At 37.7% G+C, this 18,722-nt stretch overlaps 1 protein-coding gene across 2 annotated transcripts in view; it reads right to left on the bottom strand.

Moving 5' to 3' along the window:
• The window catches only part of CFTR (CF transmembrane conductance regulator), a 183,524-nt gene that overhangs the window by 37,708 nt on the left and 127,094 nt on the right, over positions 1-18,722 (bottom strand). For both annotated transcript variants that reach the window (XM_060632964.3, XM_060632965.3), the window contains one exon: positions 3,725-3,979. In XM_060632964.3, the coding sequence (XP_060488947.2) occupies positions 3,725-3,979 (255 nt within the window). The remainder of the gene's footprint in view (positions 1-3,724; positions 3,980-18,722) is intronic.

The raw sequence follows: 18,722 nt of genomic DNA, 5'->3' as shown, positions 1-18,722 counted from the left end.
TCAAAAAACAAAAATAAATAATAAGCATCCAGATTGGTAAGGAAGCTATAAAACTTCCACTATTTGCAGATGACATGATGGGTGATATTTTCTATATAGAAAATACAAAAGACTCCACCTAAAAACTGCTGGAACTTATAAACAAATTCAGTAAGGTCACAGGATACAAAATCAATGTACAGAAATCTGTTGCATTTCTATACACCAATAATGAAACACCAGAAAGTGAAATTAAAAAAACAATCCCATTTACCACTGCACCAAAAATAATAAGACACCTAGGAATAAACCTAATCAAAGAGGTGAAGGACCTCTACTCTGAAAACTATAAAACACTGATGAAAGAAATTTAAGATGACATGAACAAATGGAAAGAACTTCCATGCTCATGGAAGAATGAATATTGTTAAAATGTCTTTACCACCCAAAGCAATCTACACATTTAATGCAATCCCTATTAAAATACCAACAGCCTTTTTCACAGAGTTAGAACAAACAATCTTAAAATTTATATGAAACCACAAAAGACGCTGAATAGCCAAAGCAACCTTGAAAAAGAAAAGCAAAGCTGGAGGCATCAAAATTCTGGACTTCAAGTTATATTACAAACCTGTAGTGATCAAAACAGTACAGTATAGGCACAAAAAGAGACACATAAATCAATGGAACAGAATAGGGAACCCAGAAATGAACCCACAACTATATCACTTAATCTTCGACAAGGCAGGAAAGAATATCCAATGGGATAAAGACAGCCTCTTCAATAAATGGTACTGGGAAAACTGGACAGCAACATGCAAAAGAAAGAAACTAGCCCATTTTCTTACACCATCCACACACAAAAATAAATTCAAAATGGATGCAAGACCTACATGTGAGACCTGAAACCATAAAAATCCTAGAAGAGAGCACAGACAGTAGCCTCTTCGATATCAGCTATAGCAACTTCTTTCTAGGTGTCTCCTGAGGCAAGGGAAAAATAAACTATGAGGACTACCTCAACATAAAAAAGCTTCTGAACAGCGAAGGAAACAATCAATAAAACTAAAAGTCAACCTACAGTGTGGGAGAAGATATTTGTAAATGACATATCATAAAGGGTTAGTATCTAAAATACATAAAGAGCTTCTAAACTTAACACCCAAAAAATGAATAATCCAATTTAAAAATGGGCAGAAGAAGGGTGCCTGGGTGGCTCAGTTGGTTAAGCACCTGACTTCGGCTCAAGTCATGATCTCACAGTTTGTGGGTTCGAGCACTGCATCAGGCTCTGTGCTAACAACTCAGAGCCTAGAGCCTGCTTCAGATTCTGTATCTACCTCTCTCTCTCTGCTCCTCCCCCACTAACGCTCTGTCTGTCTCTCTCTCAGAAAATAAATAAATGTTAAAAAATGGGCAGAAGACACAAACAGACATTTCTTTCTCCAAAGAAGACATCCAGGTGGCTTATAGACACATGAAAAGATGCTCGCTGTAACTCCTCATCAGGGAATTACTAATCAAAACCACAACAAGATATTACCTCACACATGTCAGAATGGCTAAAATCAACAAGAAACAGCAGGTGTTGGCGAGGATGTGGAGAAAGGGGAACATTCTTGCAATGTTGGTGGGAACTGGTGCAGCTACTTTGGCAAACAGTATGGAGGTTCCTGAAAAAGTTAAAAATAGAACTACCCTATGATCCAGCAATCATGCTACTGGGTATTTACTCAAAGAATACAAAACCACTAATTCAAAGGGATACATGAACCTCTATGTTTATAGAAGCATTATTTGCAATAACCAAGATATAGAAGCAACCCAAGTGCCTATCAACTAATGAATGGATCAGGAAGATGTGGTATGTATGTGTACACACACACACACACGTACACACGCACACATGCACACACACAATGGAATATTATTCAGCCATAAAAAGTAATGAAATCTTGCCATTTTCAATGAATTGGATGGAACTAGAGAGTATTATGCTAAGCGAACTAAGTCAGAGAAAGACAAATACCATATGATTTCACTCATATATGGAATTTAAGAAACACCAAGTGAGCAAAGGGGGAAAAAAAAGAGGGAGAGAAGCCAAAAAGCAGACTCTTAACTACAGAGAACAAGCTGATGGTTACCAGAAGGGGGGTGGCAGCGGGATGTGTTAAATAGGTGATGGGGATTAAGGAGTGTACTTGTGATGAGCACTGGGTGATGCAAAGAAGTGTTGAATCACTATATTGTACACCTGAAACTGATATTGCACTGTATGTTAACTAACTGGAATTAAAATAAAAACTTAAAAAAAACTGTTTTCTCTCAACAAAAAGAAAAAAAAAAAACAAGTCCCATTCTTGATCGGCAAAAATTATAATAAAGAGCTAATTTTAGTAGTATGTGAATTTATTGATACTAACTGTAAAATTAAAAAAGGGAGTCAAAATTTCTGGTGTGCCATTTCAAGCCATTTAGCATGGTATACAGGAACATTTTTGCTCACTCTACATTTAGTAGAACTTTTTCCAATGCGTCAAATATGAAATATTCCTAAACCCATGGGCAAAAAGCAAGTGATAAGAGTCTGTTCCTATGTTGATGACACTGATAGTGGCCTAACAAAGTTTAGAAACCATTATCTCAACAAATAAAAAAAATTCTATTTGATATTAAGCCACAAAGAGAGAAAGTTTAAAATTCAGTTTTCATTAGAAGTGGCTCTATAGGGTGCCTGGATGGCTCAGTCAGTTGAGCATCCAACTTTTGGTCTCAACTCAGGTCATGATCCCAGGGTCATGGAATGGAGCCCAACATCAGGCTCCATGCTAAGTGTGGAGCCTGCTTAAGATTCTTTCTCTCTCTCTCTCTCTCTCTCTTTCCCCTCCTCTATTCATGCTCTCTTTCTCTTAAAAAAAAAAAAAAAGGGAAGTGGCTCTATTGTATTCTATCTCAATTTTAAAAAATAAAACAAAGGAATAATCCTGTCTAGATTTATGGAGCAGCCCAGAATAAGAACTTTGAAATATAAAATATAAAACCACATTTATAGGACACAGAATTTAGGAAGAATGACTGTCCCTTTCACCTAGAATTAATTCTAGAATTGGTGTATTTGAATACCATCCATGTGGTCAGTCCAGGGCTGAAATCTATAAGAAACAATTCAAAATAATGCATGGTTATTTTTGCTTATTAAATAATAAAACAGTTGTTTAGTAAATAATTTTTTCTTGGTAAATATTGGGAAAAAATTGAAATAATCCATACCTTGATTAAGATTCCAAATAAACAAATAAACTGAACAAAGCTAATTTAGAAAGTACCACCTGTTTGACAGAGTTATATTAGGTAAAATTTACAAAGAAATTAGAGTCAACAACAAAATATTTCTCTTACCTGAAATGGAAGATAGTTTCAAGAGGCCAAATCTAAAACATGGCATAATTTTGGTTTATTTAATGGATTCTTTTGGTTAGTAACCTAGCAATCAATTACCTATTCTACAAGTAGAATCACATTTAAAATGAACCAACTATATCATTTCTGACCTCTGCAAACTAAATTATCAGATTAAAAAATAAGGACTTCGTAAACAATAACTTGAAATATGTATGTTCAATATTGTCCCTAGTCTATAATAATAATGCTACCAATGGATTTTACTAACACATTGGTCTAGGCTACTGAGATTTACTTACTGAACACAGGTCTAACAAAGCAAGCAATGTTGAAATCTTACCCTCTGGCCAGGACTTATTGAGAAGGAAATGTTCTCTAATATGGCATTTCCACCATCTGTATACTTTGCTGTAAGGTCTTTGACTGTCATTTGGCCCCCTGAGGGCCAGATGTCATCTTTCCTCACATGCTGATTCTCAGTAATCATAACTTTTGAGAGCGAGATGTCCTTGGATGGTTTGAATGGCTTGCTAGGTGGTTTACTTTCTTCTGTAGGCATGTCAATAAACTTGAAGACTCGGCTCACAGATCGCATCTGAAATGAAATAGCAATGTTTCATTTTTGTTTAATAACTGCAGGCAATGCCATAATTAGTGTGATGTTTCCTTAAAAAATAACATGTAAGATGTGATGCCCGACCGTCATCACTTGGTTATTTGTCAGAAGGTTTTTCAATGAACTAACAGGAAATAATTGGATATAATTAAAAGCTTAACCAAAGAGAATTAAATAGGATTTATATAAATGGGCTCTGTATAGACCTGTTTATTTTTGTGAGTCTTTAATTCTCAGTTATGCAAGCCACACATAAATAGCCCAACTATACTCAAAGGAATAGATGATGTCAAGAGGGAAATTTTTTTCTTCAACTATGAGCAACACTGCACACTCTTGTATAACTGGTATATTATGATAAAATGTTCCACACCTCAAAACCACTACTAAAGATTCTTGCCTTTCTCTCAAACGGCCTTAAAAACTATCTACAATTTTAGGGGTGCCTGGGTGGCTCAGCTGGTTAGGCATCTGACTCTTAAATTTGGCTCTGGTCATGAGCTCATGGTTTGTGGGATCAAGCTCCATATCGGGCTTCACGCTAACAGCGTGGAGCCTGCTTGGGATTTTCTCTCCCCCTCTCTCTGCCCCTTCCTTGCATGTGTGCTCTCTCTCTCTCTCAAAATAAATAAATGAACTTTAAAAAAAAACCTATCTACAATTCTGTAAGTCAGCTGGGTGGCAATGAATCCTTGATGCTTAGTAAATTTTGAATGACTTCACAATAATCTTCAAATAAATTTAAGTCCTTGTCCTATATTTGTAGTTAAATAATTACATTTTAAATCTAAATAACCTCCAGATCAATATCCACTGCTGAGCAAAATGTCATTGCATATAAAAGTTGTGTTTGAAATTAAGTACACATTTGCTTTATAAGCCTATTTAATACATATACCTTTAATGTGCACAGAAATGAAAGAGCTCAACTATTTTTAAAGGTGCTTAGCTTAATTCTTTAACAAGAACACATTCTGCTGAATAGTTATGATTGGAATTTGGAATATAATTTTATTTATTTATTTATTTATTTATTTATTTATTTATCTATCTATTTATTTTTAATGTTTAGTGATTTTTGAGAGAGAGAGAGATAAAGTATGAGTGGGAAAGAGGCAGAGAGAGAGGGAGACATAGAATCAGAAGCAGGCTCCAGGCTCTGAGCTATCAGGACAGAGCCTGGGGAGTGGGGGCTGGAACCCACGAACTGTGAGATCATGACCTGAGCCAAAGTCAGACACTCAACTGACTGAGCCACCCAGGCACCCCTGGAATATAACTTTTAAAATAGCCTTACAAATAACAGGCACTTAATAAATATTTGAAAAAAATTAATAAAAGAATAAATATGTGAATGATTACATATACATGAATAAATCAGTGAATAACAAGAAAGAGCTGAAAACTGAATTCACTCAATTTCTATTTTTAATATATCATCCTTGATGGTTCAGCCCTTCCCAGGTATTAACTGCTTATTCAACAGAAATTTATTGCTTTTTTTGTCTTAAAAGTAATTATTGATTCTAGTTTTACTCAGTCAAGAATTCAACCCTCTCCTTTACAATGTTAATTTATAACCTTATTTACAGTTAAGGCTTAGATTATTAGAAATTATTTCTTATATTGCCTGTTTTCACATGCTATTGATCAAGTTTGCTATTTGTGAAGTTCTTCTGTCTAGTAATGTGGTTGCTTCATTTTTTTATCTTGAAAATACCTTCAGATTATCTTCAATAATTTTTCTTTTTTTTTTTTTTTTTTTTTTTTTTTTAAATTTTTTTTTTTTTCAACATTTATTTATTTTTGGGACAGAGAGAGACAGAGCATGAACGGGGGAGGGGCAGAGAGAGAGGGAGACACAGAATCGGAAACAGGCTCCAGGCTCTGAGCCATCAGCCCAGAGCCTGACGCGGGGCTCGAACTCACGGAGTGCGAGATCGTGACCTGGCTGAAGTCGGACGCCCAACCGACTGCGCCACCCAGGCGCCCCAACTTCAATAATTTTTCAAGATTCAAGAGGAGAACCCTCTTAAGCCAAATCCATTGTTAATGAAAGTGAAAAGTATCTAAAGCACACATCCATTACAAATAACTCTAGAATGGCTCCCACACATGATATTTTCAAATCCAAATTATGAGTGACTTTCAGAGGTTGTTAAATACTGATTCAGTTATTTTTTATTAACTTTGAATTAAAGTATACTCTTGCATTTCATTGTCATTAATTTTCCTAGAGAACTAATTGATCTGGAAGGTCAATTAGAACTGTAAATAATGCTGAGATGGAAATGCCAGAGAAATAGCTCAAATGCATTTAAAATATTTTATTGTATTCATCATGCATAAAAATAATATTACTCTCTTAAAATCATTGAGAGAAATTAGCTTAGTTTTATAAAATAAAGTGAGACTGTTGACATCTCTGTACATCAATGCAAAGAACTCTACACTAGTCTTCAAGTGCTTTAGCACATCAAGAAAGCTACTATGTATCAAAAATCCTTCATACTTTAATACTTCCAAACAGTGAGCAATTAAATATTGCTATCTAAACTACTCCAAATTATATGCAATGTTATTAGAAAATTATATTTAAAATCACTATTTTGGCAGCACTGACATGTATATAATTTGTGTGTGTGTGTGTGTGTGTGTGTGTGTGTGTGTGTGTGTGTGTGTGTAAGGAGTTGTGAAGACCATAGCAAATTACTATTCCATTAGTGAGGCTTACCATTGAGGGTGAACCTAGAACTTCAAAGTCAAATGCAGTGGATTGTACCTACCTAATTTAGAAAATGAAATTTTCTTTTTCTTAAGTTTATTTATTTTGAGAGAGAGAGAGGGAGAGAGAAATAGAGAGAGAGAACAAGCAGGGGAGGATCAGGGAGAGAGGGAGAGAGAGGATTCCAAGCAGGCTTTATGCTGTCTGCGTGGAGCCTGACGTGGGGCTTGAACTCACGAACTGTGAGATAATGACTTGAGCCAAAATCAAGAGTCAGACACACTTAACTGACTGAGCCACCTAGGTACCCCTGGAAATGAAATTTTCAACTCATCATCTTTCATATAGTCTAATTGCTTAAAGTTACTATAGTTACTATAGTTACCCACAGCATGGTCAAATATCTCTGACCAAGAACAAGTTCTTAACAACGGGTACTCATCCACAGCATACAAGCAGACACTCATTCAGTTCAGTGAATTAGAACATTTTCTGATGAGGAGAAAAGGTGGTTACTGCAGACACCTGCATCATGGCCAGTTTTGTAGCTACTAAAATGCCACTGCTGAATAGATGATGTGGCTAGATGATATTATGAATTACTAATCCCTTGTACCTCAAAGTCTCTCCAATTATTATATTCTACTTCCATTCTACTTGCTTTTTAAAGGGAAAACCACAATAGAACCAGAGCGAAGAAAATCAATTCTGGTCTTTTAAGTTTCAAAAATTGGCTTTTAGAACCAGCGATGGATAGTTGAAAATTCTTAGCTACATGAATATTGACTTTAAAGTTTCAAAAATCAAAGTCTGAAAGACTCAAATCACACTGTTTATGCAAAAACAGTAGCCAGAGATTAATTTATGATAGGTGAAAAACAGTTTCTCTCCTCACTACATAATCTGACTCACGAATGGCGTTTAACAAAAGGGCTTAGACACCAGTTCCTCTAAAAATGAGTCTTGCCCTGCAACCAAACTCAAGTTTTATCCTTGGGTAGATTTAGAGGACTTTTGGAACACAAGAGGTCTATGCCTCAATTTCTAGGTGGAGGCCTGGAATTAGGCATACCTTAGAGAAACATCCTAAGCGCCTGGAATGGCATGGAAGCACTACAGTAGACATGGGTGCTTGGCATGTCTAGACCCAGATAACTTGACAAAGCTTCAGATTTTCCTGTATTTCTAGAGGGGTGTTGAAGGGAAGCCAAATCCCAATCCTTTAATCCCTCAGGGTCTTCCATGCCCAAGGCATGGAAAAAGTTGAGAGAGAGAGCTCATCAAAGAACTCACAATCAGGATCAGAAGAACAAAGATTCAATCTCCCTGCACTGTACTCCTCTAGGTCAAAGAGCAACATCAATGCCTCAGAGACAGAGCACAGATAAGGGGCAACCTATGGCCAGATGCTCCCTCCCCTCAGGATCTAGGCATTCTGTAAACTCCATTCAGAATTTAGATTCACTTCCAATAAGATTTCTGAATACACTGACATTGCTTCTTGCACTCAGCAGCATGTGTGTTCAAGTAGAAAATAAATTCAACTATAGCAAAAGTGGAGTCATATTTCTTACACACTTGATTTAATAGCTAAAGATTTATAGCTGACCCAGGATGGACCCAGGTTTGGTGGAACTTAAATAATTGAAGGGACTCTTACATTAAAGACTCAACATTATGCATTAATGGGGCACCTGGATGGCTCAGTCAGTTGAGTGTCTGACTCTTGGTTTTGGCTCAGGTCATGATCTCATGATTCAAGGGTTCAAGCTCCATGTCTGTGTTATTAGCACAGAGCCTGTTTGGGATATTCTCTCTCTCTCTCTCTCTCTCTCTCTCTCTCTCTCTCCCCTCCCCCGTCTCTCTGCCCCTCCCCTGCTCACACATGTTTTCTCTCTCTCTCTAAAAATAAATAAATAAACTTAAAAAAATGCATGTATAATTAAGTATAGGGCCTCTGAAGGTGCCCATGCAAGAGACAGAACCTGAAGCTTACACTCCACAGGGTTAATGTTAAGCCCACATTACCTATTACAGTAACCTTATTCAAAGCATTCCATGTTGTATCCTTCCCATCTAGCGTTTAGCACTATGCCGTCCCTTAATAAATCTTTGTCAGGGATGAGTGAATCCATTGTTCTACCTCATATGCAGAAAGTAGTATCTGGGCAGGGCAAATGACAACGCTAGGAGTCCTTCAGTAGGAAATCGGGGCTGCAACCGTACCTCACAGCTTCTCAGTCTGAAAATACACGTTGCTATTTGGATTTGAAGTGGCAACATGCCAAACGATTTTTAGTCTCATCTAGTTGTTCTGAATTGAGTTTTTTTTTAAATGTTTATTTATTTTTGAGACAGAGAGAGACAGAGCATGAGCAGGGGAGGGGCAGAGAGAGAGGGAGGCACAGAGGCTGAAGCAGGCTCCAGGCTCTGAGCTGTCAGCACAGAGCCCGACGCGGGGCTCGAACTCACGGACCGTGAGATCATGACCTGAGCCGAAGTCGGAGGTTTAACTGACTGAGCCACCCAGGCGCCCCTGAATTGAATTCTTTTTAACGTAACTTAATCCTTTTTCTAATTTAGAGTGTCTATTAGCATTTTCAAGTGATATGTGAAAACCACCGTGCCATTGGATGGAAATTCAGATTTGGCAATTATCAGAGTGACTGTAGACTGTAGACTAGCTGCCTCTTCCTGTGCAGTGAAGGGGCTGCCCTAGGAGGCATGAGGGGCTGCTCTCTGTGGCCTGCTGACAGGAAAGTCTCAAAGTAGCCATCACTGGCTGAGGTGAGAGCACTTGTCTTAGAATTCAAGAAGTAAATGCTGAGGGCAAAATGACACTCAGGCGCTGAGACGCTCAACCTATTCTTCACGTGAAGAGGAAAACCTGACATAATCTGTACAGACTTCTATAAAAGTTGAGTTTAGCCACAATGAGGTGGCATTTTTACTTGAGAATCGGCTGCTTTAAATTTCTGGTTTTGTTATTTAAATTTATTATGCTGCAAAAATTCTCCTAAGTCAATCTTTAAAACTGAATCTCATTATCTTTATAATAATTTCTGAAGTTACTAAACTAAGGATCAGGAGAACAAAGTCTTTGGGGAGTGTGATGGTCTTAACAAAAAGAAAGCTCCACAATCTTATCTCAACCTTATTTTTTAACGGATTTGTTCAGTGAAAAAAAAAAAAAGAATGATTCCTGATGGTCCTTTTCCCTTTCTATTGACAAAGAAGGAAGAAAAGGCTTAAAGACCTTTTCTAGAGTAAGTTAGAAACCCAGACTCCTCTCCCTCAGGAAAATATTTGCTCTGTTTCCTTCTACCCTTTTGGTTGTTTAGAAAACAGGGCATCAAAATTATGCATTAACACCTAGACTATATGCATAATGCCAGAGGAGCCATGATAACAGAAAATATATTTCATAAGCCCGACATCTGGCTGGCAATACTGTAAAGAGATTTCATAACTGGTTGTTCCAGGAAGATGACAAGAAATAAATGTGAGGCAAATCATCAGCAAAACTGATACAATGTGAAAAACTTCACACACTTTTTAAAAAAAATTTTTTAATGTTTATTTATTTTTGACAGAGAGACAGAGCATGAGCCGGGGAGGGGCAGAGAGAGAGAGGGAGACAAAGAATCCAAAACAGGCTCCAGGCTCTGAGCTGTCAGCACAGGGCCCGATGCGGGGCTCAAACTCACAAATGGTGAGATCATGACCTGAGCCGAAGTTGGACGCTCAACCGACTGAGCCACCCAGGCACCCCAAAACTTCACACACTTTATAACAGAAATGTTTAAACTGCGAAGTACATAAAAGGAAGGTTTTAAATCATCAATCCTTCCTGGCAGGCCCAAACCAGATGCTCTTCAGAACTTACTAATACACACCTGAAACCCGGAGCCACATTACAGTCATTAGCATAAACTTTAGGCCATGCACAGAGACTTAGGACATCATGGTTATCATGAAAACTGATTCTCTGTTCAAAACATATTCCTGAAACTTTAGATTATCTTTTTGTGTCTATTAATTATGCTTGAGAATTTAAAAAGTCAGTCAAGCACTGTAATGCTATCAATTATTAACAGCATAAGTGAGTTACTTATACTATATACTCTAATCCTTTCTAAATTATTATAGCTTCCTGTTACATGAATTGTTTATTGCCAACCTGTAGCAAACCACATGGCAAATCAATGTCACTTTTTCTGACTGCAAGAAGCAATAGAGATAGTGTTCCTGAAGCAATAGAGATAGTGTTCCTGACACAAGAGAAAGAAAACCCATTACAACCAAAGACAAAAGGCATATCCTAAAAAACACAGAGGTATCAAATATGTTGTCCTCTATTTTCAATAATTGAGAACTTTAGTAATCATGATACTAAGTATGCCAACGGGCAAAAGAAAACTCTAAAACTTACCCTTTAATCTGAAAGGTCCCACATCGCTTATTGAATCTACTACTCAAACTTGAACTTACTTACACTCTATCTGGTATTATTATTTTTAAAAAGCTCATGACAGGCCATCAGCAAGTGCTTGATGAATAAAATTGGGTCAATGTGGTATTCATTAAAAGTATTTCAAAGGAAATCTCAAGGAGTCTAAAATATCACATCAAAATATTCTTCCGAGGTATATTTAATAAGATTTTTCTCTAAGCATCTTAATTTTGAAATATTTTGGCTTCCCCAAAGAACTCTGTTACTAAGAATCATCCTTTATATGTTATATATCTATATCTATATCTATATCTATATCTATATCTATATCTATATCTATATCATCTATCTATCTATCTATCTATCTATCTATATCATTAGCTAATATATAGGGCAGAAATGATCACTGGTGTTCCATCAATTCTATGTAAATTCTATGCCATAGACAAGAGGTTAGCAGAACTATGGCCAAATCCAGCCATACCCACTTGTTTACATTAGCTGAGCAGTTGCCATAACGACCATATAGCTCACTAAACTGAAATAGTAACCATCTGACCCTTTGCAGAAAACGTCTGCTGACTCCCTGCTATGACACACACAAAAAAATCAGAGCCAAAATGGATTAGAGATCATCTAATCCAGTGATTCACAAATCTAGATACACATGAGAATCACCTGGAACACTTTTAAAAATATGGACCTCATGCTCAGTCACCCTGCCTCTGACCCAAAGAATTGATTTAATTGATCCTAAAGGACGCTACATAACCTATATTTTTATGAAGTTTCCTCATGTGCTGTGAGGTTGAGAACTTCTAATCTAATCCATTCATTCTTGGTACAAATGAAAAAATTGAAACATAGGAAGTTAAAGTGATAGACATAAAGCTCAACAAATTTTCTCAACTTTCCTCAACAAATTTTCTCAACTTTCCAACACTCTGGCAATCCTTTATGGCTCTCATAAGCCTCTCCTACTAATTCAATATTTTAGAACACCTCAGTGGCACTTTCTTTCTCTTTGTTGGCTCTAGTAACAGACTGGTTGAGAGTTCTTGCACTCTGACCAGGAGTGGTGAATCACTGGCATTTAGCAGTCAGGGATAGTGGCAGAGAGGTCTAATTCCTCTGAGCATCTAGAATAATGCCTATACACATGCCAATCAAGACTTGAAATCTTTCATACCAAAAGGATGCAGAAGAGAATGTCGGAGCTAACACGGACCTTAGAAAATTTCTAACCAAACTGTTTCCTTTTACAAAGTTGAAAAGTGAAGCCCTCAAGGGAGTTAGGACTTGCCTAAGGCAACATGACATCTTGGCGATAAGGCCAGAGTGGAAAACAGAGTAGAATGCAACTGTTCAGGACAGAAAGAAAATGTTTGGATGAAAAGAAGTTTGGGGACAGATGTCACAAATGGAAAACATGCCACAAAGCCTCATGAGAACAGAAAAACAAAGAAAGATATGATCAACAGACCATTAAAAGAGGGGAGGGTTGCCTGGTTAGCTCAGTCAGTTAAGGGTCCGACTTGGCTCAGGTAATGATCATGGGTTCGAGCCCTACGTCGGATTCTGTGCTGACAGCTTGGAGCCCGGAGCCTGCTTCAGATTCTGTGTCTCCCTCTCTCTCTCTGCTCCTCCCTTGCTTGCGCTTTCTCTCTCTGTCTCTCTCTCTCCCTGTCTCTCAAAAATAAACATTAAAAAAATTTTTTTAAAGAGGTTAAAAAATAGGAGAAATGAATCCTCCCCTCAAATTCTTATAGCAAAAACTGCTTTCAATACAAGAGAATTAGGCACCAGGAGCAACAAAGAAAAGCCCTTTTTTCTTCCCATCAGATTTCTTGTTGATCATTGTACCATCAGTCACCTGATCCTTACTGGAACCCAAAATAAATACAGGCAATAAAAGGATAAAGGAAAAACAGAGGGAGTTTCTATTGACAGAAAACTCTTCTCAGATTGCATCAATCTTGCAAGAACTTTCTGGAATCTCATTAACTTGAATCTAAAGTGTGCGCCCTGCAGATATGCAGTCTTCCCTGCTCATCCTGCTGGCCTTCTTCCTCTTGTGTTATTATCAGGAACACACAGTACAACAGGCATGTGTTATCTGCTGCTGTCCTTAGAGAATGAAGGAAGCAGGATAATTTTCATATGTTCAGATCTTGTAGTTGTGATATCACTAAGTGGTAGACAGTCCTGAAAATACATGAATTGTCAATTGCCTCATTCAAAGAAGAGACTTTGAGTGTGGGTAATTTATCAGTCACTGGATGGCTTGGTATTGCTAAGTTTGAAACACCACCTTTGTACCCATTCTAACTCTTATTTATTTAATCTTCATTCATTCATGGAGGCAGAAATATAGGTATGCACTGCCTATTTAAGATATATAATGCTGGGGCGCCTGGGTGGCGCAGTCGGTTAAGCGTCCGACTTCAGCCAGGTCACGATCTCGCGGTCCGTGAGTTCGAGCCCCGCGTCAGGCTCTGGGCTGATGGCTCGGAGCCTGGAGCCTGTTTCCGATTCTGTGTCTCCCTCTCTCTCTGCCCCTCCCCCGTTCATGCTCTGTCTCTCTCTGTCCCAAAAATAAATAAAAAATGTTGAAAAAAAAATTAAAAAAAAAAAAAAAGATATATAATGTTTAAGTATCTAACAATGGGACAAAGAGAAGCTTTATGGTACTAAAAATGCCAAGCATCTTGTGAATCCAAAGAAAATAAATCAGTACACAGATTTGTTAACTAAGAATACAAAAAAAAATTTTTTAATTATAGCTTTAGCAATAACAACCGTAATTCTTACAGCACTTCAAGTATGGAGGTAAAAAGAATTAACACTTCTTTTTTCACCCCATGTACAGAATGGTGTAAAATATACAAATGAAACTAACAGACATATACACAATTCGTGTTAAAATGAAGAGTGAATCTGAAATAACAGCTTTAAAAAATTTTTTTTAATGTTTATTTATTTTTGAAGCAGAGAGAGACAGAGCATGAATGGGGAGGGTCAGAGAGAGAGAGGGAGATACAGAATCTGAAACAGGCTCCAGGCTCTGAGCTGTCAGCACAGAGCCCGACGCGGGACTCAAACTCATGGACCATGAGATCATGACTTGAGCCGAAGCTGGATGCTTAACCGACTGAGCCACCCAGGCACCCCTGAAATAACAGCTTTTAAAACACTGTTATATCAACCAAAATAATTAGAAATTCCTTAAAATGGGGATTTCCACTGGGAATTATTAAATTTGACTCTATGATAATTTTATTATTTTTTAAATTTCTGAGGTGATTCACAGAGTATTAAACTATATCGTTCACAAGCTGACAATGATTTTTTTTCCAAACTACTATATAAAGCCAGACAAATTAGTAGATAGAACAGAAGCTTTATTCCCTTTTAATGGTCTCTTGATACCCCATGTGGTATTTTGAAGAAATCCTAGGTAAGAACTTATGCCCCAAAATGGTCTATAGTAGAGATATGAATGAGTAATTTATTGACAGATGGTTTCTGAAGCATGGAATCCGATGGTAACAGCTAGAAAGAATACAGGTAGAAGAGGGCTGGACTATAGCTGATGTTCAGAGATCTGTAAGAGGAGGGGCCATCAAAGAGAATTAAGAAGGAACCAAAGAGGTAGCAGAGACAGACAGGAGTAGCATCATGGTAGTGAGAGAAGAAAGTATCACCAGAAGAAGGATTTGCTCATGGCATAAGTACTGCTGAGAGGGTAAGGAAAACAAGGACGCTGGTTCTGGCAACATGTTGGTCATGAGTCATGGGGGTGATGGAAATCAAGTGAAGCAGGAGACATGCCCTCTTTCAGGAAACTGTGCTATAAATAGATCAAAGGAAAGAGGTGCTTTAGCTACAGCTCAAACAGAGGTAGTTTTATGATAGGGAGAGAGGTCCCACATAGAGAGTGAATTACATATTATTGGCATATTATTTAATTACATATTATTTAAATAGGAACAAAGACAGAGGGAAGGTAGAGCATATGAGTAGAGGTATAGTAGGGTGGTGAGAAACAAGGAAATTCTTTCCGGTTGCATCTGTGTTTTTCTATGAAGTACGTAGCAAGGTCACTGGCTGAGAGTGCAGGTGGTGGAATTATTGGAGCTCCTGAGAAAAGATAAGAAGGTGGGAAAGAACTATCTTAGGGAATATAGTAAAGAGTTTATTAGGAAAATGTAATAAAAGGGCTGTCGGTCAGCTTTGAGTGCTGATAATTGAGATGTGTAGCCAGTCACAAATACAAAGTGACATGAAGTAAGGATAAGGAAGGGTTATCATCCAAATATTACCCTTCCTGGTTGGAAGCTAATAAAAGCTGGGCACCTGGGTGTACTCAACTGATGAGCGGTAAAAGAAAAGTCATTTGCCGCTTTCATGTCTTCATTGTTCTGTTTATGTTTGAATCTGCGCCCATGTCTAAAGTAGGCCAGATGGGTAAATGAAATATTCTTTCAAATCCTAAAAAATTAAAGTGTGCATCAAAACATCCTGTTTACTGTGTTTAAACTCAGATCTAGGTTTGGTTAAGACACTTAGTAATGTAAAATGAGAATACCCTAAGTTTTTCCTTCAAAGATCACAAGGACCTTCAGTGTTAACATCATATAGATGTGAATTTGAGGGCACAGTTTTCTCCCCTCTTACCCTCAACATATACCAGATGAAAATAAAAAGATCAGTATACAAATTTAGCAGTTGTATAGGTAAAAGCTGTATCGTGGGAATTAAAAAGTGGATAAATGCTCATGAGGGCCCAGGAAAGACCATGTATCCTATTTGGCAGGGAAATGGAAACTAACATGATCACTTTGATATTCAAACAAAAGAACATGACTTTTTAAAATGAGATCAAATGTAAACACTGATACTTTTCATAGACTGTATTATAACATAATAGTTCTTGGCAAAGATTCTTTTATGCCGGAAAATGAAAAACACAATGTCACAACACAGGTTACAAAGCCCAGGATGCCCATGCAAAAAACTGGGGAAGTAAAAATACCTTAAAGAAACTTTAATGGAGATTGGACAGCAGAATAGAAATGTACCAAAGGTTTCAACATCAGTGTACAGAGGTTGTTTTCTAAACCAAGAAAATTAATACAGCAAAGAGAAAGGAACTGAGCATATACAAGGTAAAGAGATAGTTTTAGACAAAGAGGGGAAGTACATGAGGATATTAACTGTAAAGTCAAAGTTGTGGAAAGTTTGAACAAATAAATAAATGCAAGCACAATATGGATTTACTATTTTCCTGCTATTTCTACAAAAACATTTTTCTTTTTTTTAAGTTTATTTATTTTGAAAGAGAAAGAGAGAGAGAGAGTTGGGGAGGGGCAGAGAGAGAGAGAGAGAGAGAGAGAGAGAGAGAGAGAGAGAAAGAGAATCCCAAGCAGACTCCACACTGTCAGCACAGAGCCCGACACAGGGGTCAAACTCAGGAACCACAAGATCATGACCTGAGCCAAAATCAAGAGTCAGACGCTTAACCAACTGAACCGCTCAGGCACCCTCCGCAGAAGAAACATTTCTAAGTACATTTATGAAACCCAATCCCAAAAGCATAAGAGTTAAGTGAGGAGATAAGTGGAGTCAGGAAAAAAGCTGATCAAACTCCAAAAAATAATGTTAAAGGAAAAGAGAGACACCCTACCATAAATCATATTAGGGTTAGATTACATTTTGATAAATTATTAAAATGCTTTGGTTCAATAAAATATTAAGATTCATGGGCAGGAAGAGAGAATGAAAAGGTTTGTTTTTTCCCTAGAGATATTTTTTATGCTGATATTTGTTCTGATAGGAATTGGTTATATAATTTTTACAGCTGAATGATCCTGGGCACACTGGGAACATGGGACCTATCTCAGAGGATGGAAAAGGAACCTAGGCAAAATGTGTAATGATAGTGTTATGTAGTCATTCTCAACGTGGCTCCCTCATCACTTTGCATATGCAGTAATGGATGACTGATTTGCAATGCTCCAGCCAGACAAATAGAAGTTGATGATGAAGCTACCCTTGAAAATCATGTATTTGTTTTGTTTTGTTTTTTTGTTTTTTTTTTTTTTTTTTTTTTAATTTTTTTTTTCAACGTTTTGTATTTATTTTTGGGACAGAGAGAGACAGAGCATGAACGGGGGAGGGGCAGAGAGAGAGGGAGACACAGAATCGGAAACAGGCTCCAGGCTCCGAGCCATCAGCCCAGGGCCTGACGCGGGGCTCGAACTCACGGACCGCGAGATCGTGACCTGGCTGAAGTCGGACGCTTAACCGACTGCGCCACCCAGGTGCCCCTCATGTATTTGTTTTTAAATTAAAAGTGGGAAGTCCACTTTTCTTCCTTTTTTCTCTCACTCTTGCTGCCATGGGCTATGTGCCCCTGACACAGCATTCATTCAGTTACACACTAGTGTGGGCTCTGCATTGTAAGGAACCAAGACAAATGAAACAACAAAACCAAAACATGGTCTTTAAAAACACTAATAAAGTATATAAATGTGTGGGAATACTGATCAAGCAAAAAGAGAGAAAGCAAAAAGAAACACCCTAGGAATGAGAAAGAAGCTATCACTAAAGACTAGAAATTTAAAAAAAAAATTACCATCACAAATGTAATGCTAATAAATTGGAAAACCCAATATAGGGAAGGGTTTCTTAAACAAGATACCAAAACATAAAGGGAAAGATTAATGAAATTAACTTCACTGAACTTAAAAGCTTCTTTTCATCAAAAGGCACTATAAGCTAAGCCACTGACTGGAGGACCATGTTTAAAATACACAGAACTGGGGCGCCTGGGTGGCTCAGTCGGTTAAGCGGCCGACTTCGGCTCAGGTCACGATCTCGCAGTTCTTGAGTTCAAGCCCCGCGTCGGGCTCTGTGCTGACAGCTCAGAGCCTAGAGCCTGTTTCAGATTCTGTGTCTCCCTCTCTCTCTCTGACCCTCCCCCGTTCATGCTCTGTCTCTGTCTCAAAAATAAATAAACGTTAAAAAAAATAAATAAATAAAAGAAATAAAATAAAATACACAGAACTGACAACCCAGAATTCAAAACTTCTGTAAGTCAATTAAGAAAAAAACTCCCACTACTGGAAAAACGGGCAATTGATAGAAACAAGCAAAGAACACAAGAGGAAGTCCAAATGGTCAATAAATATGTATTACGCAGCCTTATCTCCTTAGTAATCACTTCACATCCATCTGATTGACAAAATTAAAAGGTCTGACAAGCTCATGTGTTGCTGAAACTCCAGACCTACGAGAATTCTTACACTCTCTTGATGGGAGTATAAACGGATATAAGATACTTGGGAACAGCTGGGTACCATATGGTAAAGCTGAATGTGGGTAAATTCTGTGACCCAGTAATGTCACTCCTGAGTATCTGCCCTAGAAAAATCCCGGACAAGGAGACTGTACAGTAAAGTTCACTTTAGCACTAGATCTTGACTGTGGTTGTGTATGCGGAGGAAAGAAGACCTACACAGTAGCCTTCAATTTATCTGTAA

Source organism: Panthera onca, chromosome A2 (assembly GCF_046562875.1).
Source record: "Panthera onca isolate mPanOnc1 chromosome A2, mPanOnc1 haplotype 2, whole genome shotgun sequence".
Classification (NCBI taxonomy): Eukaryota; Metazoa; Chordata; class Mammalia; order Carnivora; family Felidae; genus Panthera; species Panthera onca.
This window is presented reverse-complemented; position numbering and strand designations above follow the sequence as displayed.